This window comes from Prionailurus viverrinus, chromosome A3 (genome assembly GCF_022837055.1).
Source record: "Prionailurus viverrinus isolate Anna chromosome A3, UM_Priviv_1.0, whole genome shotgun sequence".
Classification (NCBI taxonomy): domain Eukaryota; kingdom Metazoa; phylum Chordata; class Mammalia; order Carnivora; family Felidae; genus Prionailurus; species Prionailurus viverrinus.
In genome coordinates, this window is record NC_062563.1 from 25,993,450 (window position 1) to 26,011,611 (window position 18,162).

At 53.0% G+C, this 18,162-nt stretch overlaps 1 protein-coding gene across 1 annotated transcript; it reads right to left on the reverse strand.

The window, feature by feature from the left end:
• Positions 1–3,367: 3,367 nt before the first annotated feature.
• Positions 3,368–15,726, reverse strand: BPIFB6 (BPI fold containing family B member 6). Its single transcript, XM_047854523.1, has 15 exons — positions 15,627–15,726; positions 14,201–14,300; positions 13,057–13,161; positions 12,436–12,585; positions 12,214–12,277; positions 11,706–11,766; positions 10,818–10,909; positions 9,850–10,026; positions 8,753–8,806; positions 7,952–8,125; positions 7,131–7,198; positions 5,686–5,731; positions 4,755–4,818; positions 4,018–4,094; positions 3,368–3,406 (listed from the first exon to the last, which is right to left on the reverse strand). The coding sequence occupies exons 1-15, from the start codon at positions 15,724–15,726 to the stop codon at positions 3,368–3,370; spliced, it is 1,371 nt and encodes a 456-aa protein (XP_047710479.1).
• Positions 15,727–18,162: the final 2,436 nt, after the last annotated feature.

Below are 18,162 nucleotides of genomic sequence, written 5' to 3' on the forward strand. Positions count from 1 at the left end.
CCCTCTGTTAGAGTCTGTGACCTGTAGGGCTGTCGCCTTGTTTCTGGGTGTTTGTAGGTCTGTCTCCTGCATGGAGCCCTGAGCCGCTGCCTGGTGAGATGGGAAGGTGGGATAGTATTTGCCTCATTCACCGCATAATCTCAGAACCCCTGCCTGTACAATGTTCATCCTGATGACTTCAGACGCCGAGCCAGGTTACTCAATCACATCACTCTTTAAAAATCAACTTTAGGGGTGCCTGGGTGGTTCAGTCAGTTAAGCGTCTGACTCTTGGTTTCAGCTCAGGTCATGATCTCACCGTTTGTGAGTTTAAGCCGCACATCGGGCTCTGTGCTGACAGCTCAGAGCCTGGAGCCTGCTTCGGATTCTGTGTCTCCCTCTCTCTCTGCCCCTCCCCTACTTGCGCTCTCTCTCTCTCTGTCTCTCAAAAATAAACATTAAAGAACAACAACAACAACCTGAATCAAAGACCTGCTTCCTTCTCTCGCTGTGACCTTGAGCCAATCACACACCTTCTCTGGACTTTGTTTCTTTAAAGGAGGATGATGCATCCTGCTACTGAGTGTGGTGTGCGGAGGAAGGAGGAGACTCACACTCGGGCAGACAGGCTTCACATCCCATTCACACACACGTGTGCCCTTGGGCCGCTCACTTCACCCCTCTGAGCTTCCACTTCCTCATCTAGGGCTGGGCTGGGAGAGTCTTGGAAGGTGAGCCATGCACATGGGTAGAGAACCTCCATCGTTACCTTCCCAGGGGGTGGGGTCACAGCACCGGGCTCCCCTTGCCAGCCCGGCCCCCATGTCTGCCCAGGGTAACTGACCACTCAAATAATGTTGAAATCAGAGTGGAGGTGAGAGCATCTGACCCCTCTCTCATTTCCCAGTTGGGAAGACTGAGGTCCAGAGAGGAGCTGGCACACACAACGTGCCCCTGGTCATACCAAGGTGAGAGCCCAGGTCTCCTGACTCGCACAGATCTGTGCCTTGGTTTCTCCACCTGAGCATGGGCCTGGGGAAGGTGGCAGCGAGGCTCCGGTGGCCACGAGCGTACCGTATGCACATCCAAGGGCGGGACTGGGGGAGGGGAAGGGGCGTCTCTGGCATATCCAGGGAAGAGTATCAGCCACCCCTGGATCACACAGGCCTCTGTATCTGCCAGGCCTGCCTCAATGCTGCCATTGTCCCAGCGCTGGGGAAACGGTGGGTGATGGGATTAGGCCTGCGGCAGGAGACAAGGAGACACAGCCCTGGCGTCTGGGCCTGGGCCAGGGAGGACCCCCTCTCCTCCCTCCCCTCTCCTCTCCCTCCTCCCTCCTCTGTGGCAGGCATGGGTCGGGGCCAGGATGGGACAGGATGGACCTGTCCAGGCCCCACAGGCTCCGGGGGTGCTGGCCTCCTGACCAGACTCTGGCCACACCATACCACCCACAGACACCTATGTGTGCCCAGACATGGACCCCCCCACCGTCACAGACCCACCCAGACCCCCCACATACAAAGACTCATCCCCGAGAGGGGGGATAGAGACATTCTAACGGATGCATGCACCAACACCGAGAGATACAGACACATGGCCACCACCCCAGTAATTTCCAGGACTAGAGTACCAACCAATCTCCCCTCATGTACATTTTTTTTTCAAAGTTACGGATTTTTTTTTTTTTTTACCTTCTAGCAAAAGACACTGATTTTGAGGGTCCGCATAGAAGACACTTGTTTTAAAATGCATTGTTCACTTTATTATGTATAAACTACATTTTCTTTTATTTTTTCTTCCTTTATTTTTTAATATCTTTTTTAAAAGTGTTTATTTATTTATTTTTAAGAGGGAGCACGAGTGGGGGAGAAGCAGAGAGAGAGAGAGAGAGAGAGAGAATCCCAAGCAGCTCCGTGCTGGCAGCACAGAGCCCGACATGGGGCTTGATATCACAAACTGGGAGATCACAACCTGAGCGGAAATCGAGTCGGACACTTAATCGACTGAGCCACCCAGATGCTCCTTTATTTCTTTATTTTTAATTGAAATATGCTTGGCCTATTGCCTTGTGTAAATTGAAGTGTCCCACATTTGCTATTAAGGGGAGTCGATTTGGAGACTAGGATCAGTGCCAGTCTCGGGAGAGATGATATGACAAATATTGGGAGCCAATCCCTCCATGAGTGTTGTCTGTGAGACGTGGAAATGCCTCCGGCACAGACCCACAGACATGGGTGGACAGGACACCGGAGGCCTTTTCACACGCAAACCTCTACAAACGGACCTTCCCGTCTGCACACACGGCTCAAACTGCCCCCACCCGTGGGCTCTTCACACACTGACGGGGGCTTGAAAACACACAAGCTGGTGCTTGGTTTTGCACAGTTAGCACCCTTCCCCGACCCTGACCAGACACACCTGTTCACATCTCTTTCGGCCTCAAAAACTCATCTGTGCTGAGCGCTTATTGAGCACTTACTGTGTGCACAAGAACTTTTCATCGCTTGATTCATTTAATCCTCACGACAATGCTGCAGAAGTTAGTACTGTCATCATTCCCATTTTCCAGGTGAGAAAACAGAGAGGGAAGTGACTTGCCCAGGGCACACAGCAGCAAGGAGGCAGAGCCAGGATTTGAACCCAGACAGACGGGCTCGAGAGCCCAAATTCCAATTCGAGCCCTGGCCTTTGACTTGCCAGGTGGCACTGGGCTAGTAGTTCTACTTCTCTGAGCCTCAGTCTCCTCATCTGTGAAATAGGTACAGTCCTCACCTCCCTTAATTGTTGTGAGGATCGGAGGGGGTGACACAGGAGAGCTGGGAACACACTGGGCTTCTGCAGGCTCCCTGTCGTCAGAGCCACCCTCAAGATAAGATTTGGGGCAAGTAGATGAGAGGGGCTGCGAAGAGTTTTGCTATTTGCTAAACTGTGTGACCTGGTAAAGGGAGCTGGCCCTGTGCCTCAACTTCCTCGTCTGTAAAGTGGGAATGGCAATGGTTGCCCTTCTCTCATAGGGTTATTGTGTGGATGAAATGAGATAGTACAAGTAAAGCCAGAGCATGGCATTCAGCAGGTTTTCATGAGGGAGCCCGTGCCTGCCCCCCCAAGGTCGTGACCAGCATCCCTCGGACTCCAAGCTGGTCTGATACCCCAAAACCCACGGAGGGGGAAGAAAAGGCAGACGTCAATTTATTACAAATAAAGAGATCAAACCATCAGATGTTTGTGAGGATCTTTCTCCTGTTTATTGACAAGGCCCAGCCCGGCCTGCCCCGCTTACTCCTCTTCAAAGGAGGGGTCCACTGGTGGGAAGGGGCCACCGGCTCCAATCGGGGGCTCCTCCAGAGGGCACAGGCGGTCGGTGGCATGCGGGCAGACCCTGCCCCCGTCAGTCCAGCTTCAAGTCGAGCACCAGCACCAGGGCATTCTGGCAGGAGGCAAAGGGCCAGGTGGGGATGAGTGGCCGTGGCAGGGGATAGGACCGGTCGGGCTCATGGCCAGGAAATGGAAGCCAGGAGCAGAGGCTAAACTAGACCCGCCTGTGGCCCTTCGTGTCTCCGGGTGTCAGTTTTCTCAACGGTCAGGTGGGGACAGCGTCCCTCCCTCTCGGAGTGGAGAGATCAAGTGAGAAAAATGTAGATTTAATGCTCCAAGCAGAATACTTGGCATGTAACGTAAAGCTGGTATTTATTAAGCACTTACTGTATGCCTTTAGGTGAACTATCTCAATAGCTCTCTGAGGTGGGTACACCCCTATTATCCACGGAAACACAGAAGCATAGAGAAAAGTGAAGTAATTTGCCCGAGGTGACGGAGAAGGAAGGCAGCAGAATCCAGGTTGCCTCCTGGGGAGCCCCTGGCCAAAGGGGGCCCAAGTCCTGAGGGGCAGGGTCTTGCTCAAGGGAGTGGCAGGATCGTACTGATGGCCACTGCCCTCCTCAAGCCTCCTCCCCCCAGGCTGAGAGAGGAAGGCTTTTGCTCCTGATTCATTGGCCAAACGTGTTGACTGATACGGCTTTTCTCAGCTCCTTTCCTCACCTCTACTATGTCCAGCTCCGCCAGGTTGTAATCTATGTCCAGCAAGTCAGGAAGTGGGAACCCAACTTGGAGCACATCTGAGAAACACAGTAAGAGTCATTTCAGCCACTGCTCTGTAGCTGACTACTCCTTAAAGCCACTCCTTGGCTGTCTGGAACAGGGTAGTGGGAAACAGCACGGTGAGTGATGGATGACGTCTGCCAGCCGCACAGGCACAGAGCACATAAGCCTCACCACCGTGTATTTATACCCCAGGCCTGGGTCAAGATCAGACCCATGGCATAGGATGAAGGGCCAAGGGTCCCAAGTTGTGGGAGGGGCCTTTGTCCCCAGGTAGGTGACATTAGACTACATCAGCCTTGGGGCGCCTGGGTGGCTCAGTCGGTTGAGCGTCCGACTTCAGCTCAGGTCACGATCTCACGGTCCGTGAGTTCGAGCCCCACGTCAGGCTCTGGGCTGATGGCTCAGAGCCTGGAGCCTGCTTCTGATCCTGTGTCTCCCTCTCTCTCTGCCCCTCCCCCATTCATGCTCTGTCTCTCTCTGTCTCAAAAATAAATAAACATTAAAAAAAAAATAGACTACATCAGCCTCAAAGACTCAGCAGTGACTATTCACTCCCTTTTAGCCTCCCTTATCTGGGGTCAGTGAAAGGGCCTTGAGAGCACCCAGGTGGCATCCCTTCCTGCTTACAGTGCTTCTTAACAACCAGCAAAATCAAAGCCCACAGGAGCCCTCACCATTGACGACTGGGACATACGCCTCTTGGAGATAATCAGTGATGAAGCCAGTCAACTCCTTCTCCTGGGGGTGAGAGAGGAGAGGGAATATTCACATCCATCGTTCACTTCACTTCACTTCACTTCAATTCAATTCAATTCATCCAGTGTGAGTAACTGGATGGAAAAGTGGATGTTGAAGTAGGAAAATCTGATGCTCAGATTTTCACAGCCTTCACTTCGACTGGGTGTGGGGACCACAGGAATGAATATTAGAGACATCAAATAATTTGTCCACCTACCGTCAAAACTGGGCTGGACCCTGCTTAACTGTAGGCTGATGCCCTATACCTCCACTTGGTCCCTGTTGAGTGACATATGGGCCTGGGGTCATAGTGCAGGAGGAATTCAAGACACCGTGGGTGACCTGTGGACTTCATTTTGCCCCTACAGAAAACTCAGTAGTTTCAATCAGTCATTCACTCACCACCACTCTGTACCTCAGTTTCCCCACCTGTGAAAGTGGAATGTAATAGCACCTATGCACAGGGATTCGGCGAGTTTGGGTACAGCCCAGAGCAGAGTGAGGACTCAACAAGTGCTGTTGTTATTGTTGACCAGCTGCTCAGGTTCCATCTTGGGCCCTGAGGCTACAAAGACTAATAAAAATGACAGCCGGGCCAACCGAGCCAGCCTCAGGCTGCTGCTATGCATGACAGTGTTATTAAAACCAATCCAGGGAGATGTCCAGAATCTATCCAGAAAAGGTGATGGACTCAGAGAGGCTAAGTGACTCTCCCAGGGTCACACAGCACGTCAGCTGCCCCAAGCCCCACAGGGGTCGGTCTATTCACTCTGCCTCCATTTCAGGGCCCGTCCCCGCAGTGCCGAGGGAGAATAGGCACAGTCTTGCCCCCACACCAGGTCAGGCAGAAGAACTTGAGATACTTACACTGAAGGCACCAATCGAGGAGGACTCCCGTGATAGGCTCAGTAATCTGCATGGGGTGTTGAGGGGGACAAGGAGCAGGCAGCACAGTCAGAGCCACTGCCACTGGCCATGGATAAAGGGGACCACAAATACCCACAACCCCTCTCTGAGGCAGAAGTCCCTGTACAGCCTTCAGACCAGGTGCTCATAAGCCTCTGCTTGGATACTACCTATGACGGGGCACTCATCACCTTTCATTATAGCCCATATTATTTGCCACAGCTCAAATCACTTCCTCATCTCATCGGTCCTGACTCTTCACTCTGGGACCCCCAGTCACATCTATTGCTCCTGCCCAAGGCCAGGTATGCAGAGGTTTGCTGCCCAACCAGTCAGCTCCAGATCCTTGCAGGGCACAAGATTAGGACCCTTCACGTGACCTCCTTCCCTGCACAGCCTCCAATAAGCACTAATACATAATGGCACCAGAACAGGCCACGTGATGGTCGTCTGGGGGCTTTATCTCCCCAAATTCTATTCTTTATTCCAGTAGCAGACCCTCCATTTTCCAGTCTCATTCCAAGGCCTACAGAGTCGCAGCGTGAGCACATGACCCAGACCCGGCCCATCAGAGCATTCCATCTCTGGTGTCAGTGATTAGTTTAGGATTGGCCATGTGGTCCACGCTAAACCAATGAGAAGCAGCCTTGGTAATTTAGTTAGAACTATTGGACAACAGGCCTCTTTTGTTGTTGGCCTCTTTGCCACCACCCGGCGGGGAGAGGCTGCCTGAGAATGTAGCCAACAAAGTGGACAGCAAAGGCCAAGGGAGGAGGGAGATCCTGAGGACTTTGGGCACCTAAGATCCAGCCATGCCTGAAATTAAGATCTACCCCTAGAGTCTCCAATCACGTGAGCCCAAAGATTCCCTTTTGGGCTTAAGCCAGTTAAGTTGAAATTGTCTCCTGCACTGAAAGAATCCTGGCCGAATACAAGTCAGATCAAAGATTAAGACAAATATAACAATTAATGAGTAACTGGATGGAAAACTAGGATGCTGAAGTAAGATAGTGAGTATAATATACGTAGCCACTGCTCCCATATAAATGTTAGCTGTTGCTAGCATGACAGGCTTCCAGGAGGAGGCATTTGAAGTGGCACAGGGAAAAGCCTATTAAGGGAAAAGGGGACATGGACCCATGATCAGGCGTGCTGTGCAAGAGCCTAGTGGGAGCACTGGTGGGAGAATTTGAGAAAGGACTTGAGGGCCAGGCTAAGATTTGAGAAAAGATCATGCAGGTAACAAGCTAGTGAGGATTTTTAGGACAGGGGTAGTGACCAGAGCAGCCTGGCAGTGTGGGCCATGCTGGATGGACCAGTGGGAGACTATGGAGCAGAAAACCAAGCACTGCTGGTAATGCCCACGTGGGAGTACAGGGACGCCGGCACAGGCAGCAGACTCCTACCTGTCCAGAGAGGTGACCATCAGCAGCCGGTCCTCACGAACTGAGTACTGGATTTTCAGGTTGAAGTGCTGGTGGGTGGTGGGTGGGGACAAAAGCAGGGAGAAGGCTGTGGTAAAACCAGGGGCCCCACCTTCCCAGTACCATTGCCTTAACAAAGTAGAGGTCTTCCTCTCTGCCCATCTTATCTGCAGGAACCGAATCCAGTAGTCTCCCCTTGCCCCCAGCCCAGGCTCCTTATCTTCTCTGTAGCTGCCCCAGGACAAGACTCTCAGAATACCTAGCACATTTGTAGGTCCTTGTGCACACCGCACTATTGTTTCAGCCTTTGAACATCCTGTGATCTCTACCTGGAGTGCCCTCCATCACCAGCCTCCCCAGCATCAACCCTTTCCCTGGCCAGCTCCTGCTCAACCTTCAAAACACAGCTCAGGCATCACCTCCTCTGGGAAGTCCTCTGTGATTTCCTCAGCTAGATTTGGGATCTTCCCATAATCCCCTGGGTGAGCCCTTCTCTGCCTTTGTAGATGCTAATGAAGGTTGGGGGGGGGGGAGGAAGGGGGGGAGAACAAAAGGAGAGAAGAAGGAGAGAGAAAGGAAGGACTGAATTCTTGGCCTCAGTTTGTTGATCTTTCTAGCCATTCAAAGGTTTAGTGGCAGAGCCAAGGATCAGACGCCAGGTGACAGTTCCCAGGAGGTTAGGATCACATAAATGCAGTAATTAAGGATTCTTCAATCCATTACTTGGCTATTAACTAAGATCCTACACTCCAGTCTTGAATAGCCACAAGGCTGGGCCTAAATGGGGAACGGATTCTACTCACAGTTTCCAGGAGAAAGAGGGATACAGGAGCCTTCCCTCGCCTCCGAGCAGCAAACATCTCCAGGGTGCCATGGAGGTGCAGCAGGCTCTTGCCTGTCTTCATGGTGACCTTGGGGGGCTTGTTTATCCTGATCTGGGTCACCAAGGGCTTCGGCTTGGGATAGGCCTTAGCTACCTACAGAAAGCAGGAAATTCTCCTCAGGGAATGCCACCTCAGACTGGTGGCTTCAGTTGAAACCAGGAGTCCCTCCTGAAATAAGGCGACTTGTACCTTGGACACAGGAAACATGGCATGCAAGGGCTGGAATGTGTCTATCAGAAAATAAACAAAACAGACAATCTGGCTATTTCTTATTGGACATAGAAAGTAAATCTCACAAAACCTGAGCTGTTTCTATGCTGGACCCAAAGAGCACTTTATGGAGACGTTGGGATGATTCCACATCAGTCAAGGGAAATGTGGCCTTGAAAAGCTGCCTCCCAAGGGTGCCTGGACAGTTCAGTCAGTTAAGTGTCTGACTTCAGCTCAGGTCATAATCTCACAGTTCACGAGTTCAAGCCCTGCATTGGGTTCTGTGCTGACAGCTCAGAGCCTGGAGTCTGCTTCAGCTTCTGTATCTCCCTCTCTCTCTGCCTCCCCCTCCACCCCCGAATTGCACTCTGTCTCTCTCAAAAATAAACATTAAACAAAAAAAAATTTTTTTAAGAAAAAAAAGAAAAGATGCCTCTCAAATCCCTTGTCCCTTCAACTGGAAAACAAGGCCAAGTAGGCATGGTGGTCATGGCAGGTCAGGACACTCACTTTAGGGATGAAGCCAGCCAGTGTCTTAGTGGTTTGTGGGGGCAGCTTACCAATCTACAAAACAAAATCAAGGTTAGGACTACTAAAGCCCTCCCCCACCCTTCCTAACAGACTCTATAAAGTATGCCCTCTGAGGTTCCCTTCATCATAACATTATTGCTCTGTGATTAAGTAGGTAAGGAGACCCTGGCTATCCCAGACTGTGGCTTATACATCCCAATGCCCATGGCTCTTAGCGTAATGTCAGATGCTGAGAAAATGTTGGATGAAAAAGTGGCAGACAGATGGATGGATGTGATGTATGAGAGGGGGTGGGTGGACAGCTTTGTGGATGGATAGATGAATGGGAAATGGATAAACAAATGAATGCTGAATGGATGCATGGATGGATGGATGAACACTTATGTAGGAGAATGAATAATAGATGGACGGTGGGGGGTGGATGGAAGGATGAAAGGAATGACGTATGGGAGGAGAGTGGATATGAAGATGTGGAATGGTCTGATAAACAGGTGGGAGAATGGATGATGAATGGATTGATTGGTGGGAGGATGGATGAGAAGGTACATGGATGGATGATGGTTACATGGATGGGGGGATGAATGCCTCGATCAGTGATGACGGATGAATGGATAGATGAGTAGGAGGATGAATAATGGAGAGTTGGGTGGATAGATGGGTGTTTGGGTGACCAAGGTCAGATACGTGGACTCACTCAGTAGTACCAGACCCTGTTCTAGGTATGGATGGCATAAAGGGTGGATGGATACTAGCTGGAAGGCTAGAGTCTACAGCATGAATATATGATAGCGAGATGAATGAATGAGTAGCTGATGACTGGATAAAAAGAAGGTGGATGAATGGCCAGTATATGAGAGTTGTAGGTTGATGGATATATACCCGGCTGTGTCAACAGTTGGAAGGATAGATGAGTAGATGGTGGTTACATGGACAGAGAGATGGTAGGTTTTGGGGCAAACTGATGATAGAAACCCAGATCAGTCCTGGCATCTCCCAGTCTTGGTGTTGCCCATGGCCCCAGGATAATTTTCAGAATAGACACACCGGGCAAGGACTGTCATTACAAGGCAGCTCACCTTCATATCCTGGACATTCACATTAAAGGACTTCTGCAGGAGGGCAAGCTCTGTGGTGAGGAAGGTGGCCGAGAGCAGCAGCTGTGAAGAGCCTTCAGCATAGCCCTCAGGGAACTCGAGGGCCTCCCCGGCATCAGCAAGCTGGATGGTGTTGCCCTCTTGCTGCTGCACCACAGGCTGTGGGAGAGCAGGGAGAGACATGCTTAGCCTTGGCCATGAAGAACTATGGCTGCGGGCAAGGCTCTGTCTTCAAAACTAAATCGGCCTCCAAGTTGGCAAGTCCCTAGATGGGAGAGCCAAGAGCAGGCTACCCTCCCAGTGTACAGATGGGCAAACTGAGGCCTGTGAGGATAAGGGAACCAGTCACTAATCGATGGTGGTTGCTGATGGGATTGCTTAAGTAACTTCATTTAGTCTGACTGACCAGTTGGAACACTCATTGATACAGACCTGCTTTCTGTGTATTCTCAGAAGAGGTAAATAGCAAACAACGTGGGGCCTGGAAGAACCACACCGGAGGGAGACTTCACAGGGAGATGACATTGCGGGATTTTTCTTCCCATTCCTGGAAGAGGCATCTCACCTAGTCACCTGGAGATCTGGAGACCTGAGTGAGGACCCAATTCTGCCACCAGCTTACAGTGAGACCCTAACCAAGTCCTGCCTCCTCCCTGGGCCCCAGTGTTCCCATCTGTACAACTGGGTGGGCCACTCACTGGGAGAAGCAGACAGCCTCGGAGAAGGTGCATGTGTGGGGTCAGCAGTCCTGGAAGTCAGCTCAGGACTAAGGGTTCGTGTTGAGAGCAGATAGAGGGAGAAGGTTTCAGTTTGGGGGAACACTTTCATGGCGGGCCTGGTCTGCCAGGGCCCGAGGAGCCCTCGCACCCTCCACAACCCAGTCCAGCCGCCTCCCCTGGCAGAGGCAGGCTGGTGAGAGCCCTGTCCCCTGGTGGCCCCCTGGCACTTACACTGAAGGCTACTTGGAGATAGTTGGCTGTGGTGGTTGGCATGGATGTCAGGACATATTTGACGATGCCCATCTGGCCCACGGGCATGGGAGCTGTGCAAAAGGAGGTTCTACTCAGACAGGCACCAACTGCGGGCAAGCCATAGAGGCTGGCACCAGTCAGCTGCCACCTGAGCTGGCCTGGGTGCCAGGAACCCTTGCCCTCTGTGTGACCCAAGGCAAGTTACTTGAGCCTCTCGGGGTCTTAGTAATTCCATCTGTAGGAGGGAGGCCGTGGTGGCTGGTCTGGAAATCCTCCTCCCACACACCTCTCTGCAGGCACAGAGCTTGAGAGTTCCCGAGGGGTGTTGTGGCTCAGTTCCCACAATAGACTGGCGTGATTAGGATTATTGGCTCTGTTTTACAGACGAGAAAACTGAGGCTCAGAGGAATGAAATGATTTGCTCCAGGCCACACTACTGAGCACACGAGCCAGTTTTCTTCAGGCCCAGCCATTGGGCTCTCCTCTCACCTGACTAGCAAACCCTATGAATCCTGAGAAAACAGAGGTAGTAAATCCCCTCGACAAAGGAAAGAGTTAGAGGTCACCACTATAGGATTACTATTCAGGGTGTAGGCTTTGTGGATGAGCCTACGATAGCTGCTGTTCTTGGAGTCTAGGGGGTGAGGGGTAGAACACTGGATGGAAGGCGGAGACAAAAAGCCCAGAGTCCCTCAGGGCCTCAGGCCTCCCATCTGGACAGTACGCAGATGGAGGGACACCATGACCTTAGACCTCCTCAGTCCCAAGCCTGGGCTTAGAGCAGATGCTTGAATGGAGAACGGGGGCCTCAAAGTCCAGCCATCCTGATGTCCCCATGTGTGAGCGAGCATGGCTAGGGCTACCCACCATTCAGGTTGGCCCACTTCCTGTTCACATACACCAGGACCGCGTCGATGGCTGGACACATCTGGAAGCAGAGAAGGTACTGGGCTGAGGGGGCCCCTGCATGGAAGGCCTCACTTCTCACAGCTGAATGGTACTCCATGGGGAGACCCAAGAGCCCTGGAGGGACAAGGGCTGAAGGGGAAACCGAGTCTATACATCGCATGGAAAATCAATGGCAGAACCTGGACTAGAATCCAGAGCTCCTGACCACAGCCTGAAAATCAGTAGACTCATTCCCCAATGAGAGGAATGAGTAATGGAGGCGGGGCGGGGGGGGGGGTGCAGGCTGTGGTATGTAGTCTGCCATTTTCTCCTTCTGTGCTCATGGCAGACATCACTAGAGACACCAACAGCCTCAGAATCCTCCTCAGCTACCGTCAGTCAGTCAGGGTCACAGCCAAGGGAAAACGCGCTCGCCATGGTCTGAGCATGCCTATGGATGTGGGTTGACACTTGCCCTGGTACTCACCAGGCTAGGAAGCACTTTGTGTAGGGTGCTGTCCAGGAACTTGTTGACAACCTTAGGCAGCATGCTGGACGCAGAGGATGGGGACAGGGCACAGATGGCAGGAAATTAGGCACAGGACATTCAGGGACACAACTGGAGAAGTGCAGTGGCTCGGGAAGTGGGAAGCTGGGCAGGGGTGGTAGCGTGGACCCCAACTTCCTCCCCAGCCACAGAGCCCCTCACTTGCTAGGCAGGTTGGTCTTCACGCTGACCAGGATGACCTCACAGCCCTCACTCTTGAACGTGGGGAGACCCGTTTTCTCATCCTGTAGAAGCCGGTTGGTGGCTGTGATGTTCAGAACCACGATGATCTCCATGTTCCCACCTATGAAGCTGGAGGAGAGGGCAAGCAGGCATCATGGGCATCTTTGCCACTGTGGCCACTCTCCCTGTCTCCTCTTTGCCCTCAGTTTCAGCAGCTCTAGGAGGAGGAAAGGGTGAGGCACCACCCCCACAGGATAGAAAAGAAGATGGATTTGCCCAAGGTCACAAAATGGGTCTTTCCTGTTCCCTCTTGCTTTGGTAACCTCCTACACATCCTTCAAAACCCTACTCAGCTATCATTATCTTCCTCAAAGCCTTTTCTGATTCCCCTCACGCTGCCAGTGCTTCCTCTGTCCTAGGCTAGTCACTGAGTCTGTGATCGTCTGTGCTCAAGTCTGGTTCCCATCAAATGCAGGAACCCAACATGCACAATCTCAGACCACAGTGCCCAGGTGGCTCCCAGTAGGTATGCAATACATGTACATGTAAGAGTAAGACGAGGCATCTCCCTTCCCTCCCACCCTCCTCTGCTGTACTCACCTCTTGCCAGTGATGGTCATGCCAGTGGACACACACTGGAAGATGCCCACCCCAGGTAGGAAGCTCAGTGTGATGACAGGCAGCTGCACATCCTTCACCTTCAGACTGGGAGGCAACAGACATCCACAGCAATGAAACCAGGCAGGTGAGAGCCAGGCTCTTAACCCATTCCTCCACCCCCTGGCTGGGGAAGTCTTGCGTGAATCCCCTCATCCCATGTCATAGGGAGAAGCCTGCCTGGTGGGGCCATTGAGAAACGTAAGGGCTGGACACGAACCAGTTTGTACACAGAAGTACTTGTGTACGACTTGGCCGGGTGATCTGGGGCTGCACCCTTTCCCTTGGTGGGCCTCAGTTTCCCCACTGGCAAAATGGGGAGGTTTGCCTGGATCAGGGCTTTTCAACAGTGGCACCGTTGACATGTGGGCAGAATAATTCTTTGCTGTGGGGGGCTGACCTATGCCTTGCAGGATGGCTAGCTGCATCCCTGGCTTCCACCCCTGGAGGCACCATATGCACCTCTGCCTACCCTCTCCAACAAGTCGCGATAACCAAAAATGTTTCCAGACATTGCCGAATGTCCCTTGGAGGCAAAATGCCCCTGGCTGAAAACCACCAGTCGAGATCCAGGATAACAAAGACATGGCCCGCCTAATCCTCCCCTCCATTCCTGAGCTCTTGGCAGACATTGCTAATTGATCACAGTCTGTGCCACAGAGCCCACCCTCCCCAGCACCTCATTCCAGTCAGCCCCTACCAATCGATCCCACCGAGCACTTGCAATGGAACCAATTTGCCTCATCATTAGATGGTGGTTGATACCTTTCTGGCTCTGTCATTTGAGAAATTTTCCTTCAATTTCACGTGCATTCAGTGAGTCCCGGCTGCATGCAGGGAGCTGGGATTTGACTTCTCAACCTTACTTCCTCCTCCCAATGCTCACAAGAGGCAGGAATTGTCTCCAGTGGATGACGAGGCCCAGGTAGGAGCAGTGACTTACCCAGGGTCACATAGCAAGCCACCGGCAAAGCAGGGCAGAGGCCCCAGGCCCTGCCCCAGCTCTCCCTCCTGCCTTCTCAGGTCCTGGGCACAGCATTCCCCACCACCCTCTCCCTGCCACCCCCAAAGCCCTTCCCCTGCTCACTTGGTGATGCCCTTGATGGGTTTCATTCCCGGCCGCTTCTTGCCCGCCTCAGCTGCCATCTGCTCCAGGATATGGCTCTCATCCATGGCACTCTGTACCTCTGGAAAAGGGGGGTATCCAGAGAGACACTTAGCTGGTCTCCCCGCTACTTTCCTGCCCTGGGCCAACCTCTCAGGCATCCCAGGCACAGGCCACTCACAAGTGACACCACTCTGTGCCCAGAGTCACTGTGCCCCACCCTGGGCTGGGTGATCCAGAGACCCAGAGAGGAATCATGCCTGACCCCTGTCCTCCTCCAGCCTCACAGGGGAGACAGTTGCCAGCAACAACAGTAACAAGTGACAAGAGCCATAATACACTGGGGCAGCTGGAGGAACCACAGGAGGAGTTTGCACCAATAGAGAAGAGCTGGGGAAGGCTTCCAGGAGGCGGTGCCATCTCAATTGGTCCTGATAGGAGCAGGAAAGATAGGAATTTTCACCAGGAAGCAAAGAGGTAAAGGAGGCCACTGCCGGCAGTGGGCATACAAAATGCAAAGGTAGAGAAGCAGGGAAGAAGGTGGCAGGGTGAGGCAAGGGTGAGAAACCCAACATGGATGGAGGGTGGGGAGGGGCATGACAGAGACTAGAACAGTTTGCGGGGGTGGGGGGGCATATCAAGAGGGGGCCCTAAACCCCAAGCCAGAGTGGTGACCTTATCCCGTGGCCCAGCCACTCTCAAAGCCGGGGGACTAGGGAACTCGTCTGACAGCTTGTTAAAGATGCAGATTCTGCTGGTTCCCCAGGCCAGGAGGCCCCAACCCTGAATGCCACGATGCCAGAAACAAACACCTGCACAAGGGTCATAGGCCGATTCCCAGAGAGGGGACGAACACGGAGCCGGGAGAGCTGTCACCACCTCTTTGCACCTCCGTGCAACTTCATCTCCCTCAAAGTCATGGAGCTGGGAGGTGGGAAGTAAGTTTCACTAAAGCCCCTCCAGCAGGTTTTAATCTCACATTTCATTTCATCTGCCCAAGTAAGGACCGGTCACCCTATTTTACATTTCTTTACATTATATATTTACAGATGAGCAAACAGTAACACGGAGCAGTAACACTTTGCCTGAGGTCACACAGCAAATTGGTAGCTGAGCTGGGATTTGGCTCACGTCTGTCTTCCCCACAGCCCTCTTAGGCCACCAGCCCTGCAGTCGGGGCCAGGAGAGGCTCCGGGGAAGCAGGATTTCCTGCTCTGCCTCCAACTTGTGGAGGGACCTGGGCCAAGTCACCCCATTTTCTCTGGGCCTCAGTTTCCTCCTCTGTAAGATGGCAGAGTAATATCATTGCTGCTCACTTTGTTTTGAGGCTCATAGGGTGTTCACGGCCATGCAAACATGAGTGATCGCTACCTGCCCCTCAGCCCCGACCCCGGGCCCACCAGCTTACCGCGGTTCATGATGTCCAGGCCCAGCCGCAGCAGTGCCCCGGGGTCAGCTCGTGTGTGGGTCAGCAGGCCACAGAGTGCCAGAAACAGGATCCGCAGCATGGCTCCACCTGTGCCGTGGGGCCTGAATTGGTTCCTAGACCCTGGTCCCCTAGACCCTGGTTCCTCCGGGGACCTCCTGTGCTCCAGAAGACAACAGGCCCCCTGGATGGTCTTGGGGGTCCAGGGGCCTCTGAACTCCAGTTCAGCAAACCTTATTTCTGACTTCCAGAGGGGTCGAAGTGTGTCCTGATTGAACACGGGGCTTCTGCGTCACCCCAGGAAGGTCACTTCCCCCTCTAAGCCTCAGTTTCCCCATCGGTCAGCATGATGCGTGTTCTGACCAGCCCACGTAAAGAGGGTGGTGGGAGGTTCAGCTGCAGGTTTGCATGAGTCCAAGTGCAGCTCAGTGCCAGGCAATGCTGGGGCCGCAGAGGCGACTGGGAACTCCCAAGGCAGCATGGGAACGGGGGCCCTCTGCTCCCCCGACACTGACACTACAGCCAATGGCACCCCCACTCCCTCCAGCTCAGTCTCACCTCCAGAAATCTCAACTTACAGCCCCTTAAGACCCCTTGAGATCAGATATTACCACACCAAAAAAGAAACTGAGGCACACACCCACAGTCCCACAGGCAGTGAGTAGACCTCCTACTCCAGGCCCTTCAAGGTGCCCAGAAAAGCCTCGCCCCCAACCCTGGGCCCCCAGAAACCCCTCCCTCTCACCTACTGAGACCTGAAATGCTCCCAAGCAGAGGCCAAGTGTTTATTTCAGGTTTGAGCTGTGGCTGAAAAGAATCCAGAAGGGACCGCAGGGCCTGGCCCGTGTCACCCAGAGACGGGGAGCTCTAGTTGGACTCCTGCTAACAGCAGGCTCGGCCACTGAGGGCTGCGTGGATCCAGAGAGAGGGGCGCCTACCGGGGCCGCCTCCCCAGTCCGAGCCCATACCTGCGTTCATTCACTTGCCTCACATTTATTGAGTGCCTACTATGTGCCAGGCAGGCCAGGCTACAAGGTACACGTGGCAGAGAGAGTCCTGCTCCTCCTGAATCTTAAAGAGAAGTGATAGAATGGGATAAAATGCATGAGTTGTGTATGTGTGTGCGCACGGGGCACGGGGAGGGGTGCTCAGGGAAGGACTCTGAGGAGATATTTAGGCTGAGATCTGAAGGATGAGAAGCAGGCAGCTTTTAAAAAGCCAGGGAGGGGCACCTGGGCGGCTCCATCGGTTGGGCATCCAACTCTTGACCTCCACTCAGGTCCTGATCTCAGAGTTCGTGAGTTCGAGCCCCACTGCACTGACAGTGTGGAGCCTGCTTGGGATTCTCTCTCTTCCTCTCTCCCTGCCCCTCCCCCACTCTCTCGTGCATGCTCTCTCTCTCTCTCTCTCTCTCTCTCAATAAATAAACAGTAAAACAACAACAACAACAACGACCGCCCCAGGGAGACCATTCAGGCCTATGATCACAATATTTGCTAAATAAAAGTGTGATCTACTTCTCTCTCATCCCATTCAACTTGTAAAGCTCTATCTGGGCTTGAATATAATCACTCTTGGTGTTTCCTTGACCTCTATGGACACACACACTTGTGTGCCACGGGCATGTGCCGGGTACATGCATGCCCAGTGCCAAGTGTCTTTGAAAATCATCCCCAAGGGAACTGTCAAGTTTGGTGGCAGGGTGTCAGAGCTGGTAGGGACTTGGTGAAGGTCTCCTCCAGCCCCAGCCCCGGCTCCCAGCTGGGGAGGCTGAGCCCCAAGAAAGCACCACCTCAGTCTCCACATTCCCAGGCCAGACCTATTGCCAGGCAGTAAGGCTACTCAGGCAGGATTTTTTTGCCCTTGGGGTAAAAACACCGCGCAGGTATTTCTAGGACAAACGGCCAATGCCAGGGTTTTGTTTCTGACTTTGCTTGACTTTTGCCTGAGCTGTTCCATCCTCTTAGAATGCCCTCTCCCCACCCATCCACAGCCCGCCTGTCCATCAAGTCTTAGCTTCAGTCTTTGCCTCCTCCGCCGGGAAGCCTCCCCTCCATCCCCAACCACCCTCAGTTTCAAAGATCACAGCTTGAATTTGATTGTATTCTTAATCCATCCCACCCAAGATGAGCGTTCCCTGCTGCCCCCACCCCATCTTTTGCTCACACATTTTCCTCCACCTGAAGTCCCTTCCTCCCTCTCTTTGCCTGACAAATGCCTAGCTGCCTGCTCCCTGCCGCTGTTGTCCCAGCTCAGCTGTGAGCTCCTGCAAAGAAGGACCTCCATGGTCTTCCCTCAGCTTCAGATGGAGCCCAGGGAGGCCCCTCAGGTCTTCTGTCTCCTTGATCTTGCCTAAGTCCTGCAGCATCTGAAGATTTCAATCTCCAGTGGCTTCCTGTTAGGTGGGGAGCACTGGGTAGCCGTCAGGACATAGATCCAAGCCCTTGCTGTGTGATCTCAGGCAAGTCCCTTCCCGTCTCTGGGCCCCAGTGTTCTCAACTGTAAAAGACATTCTCTG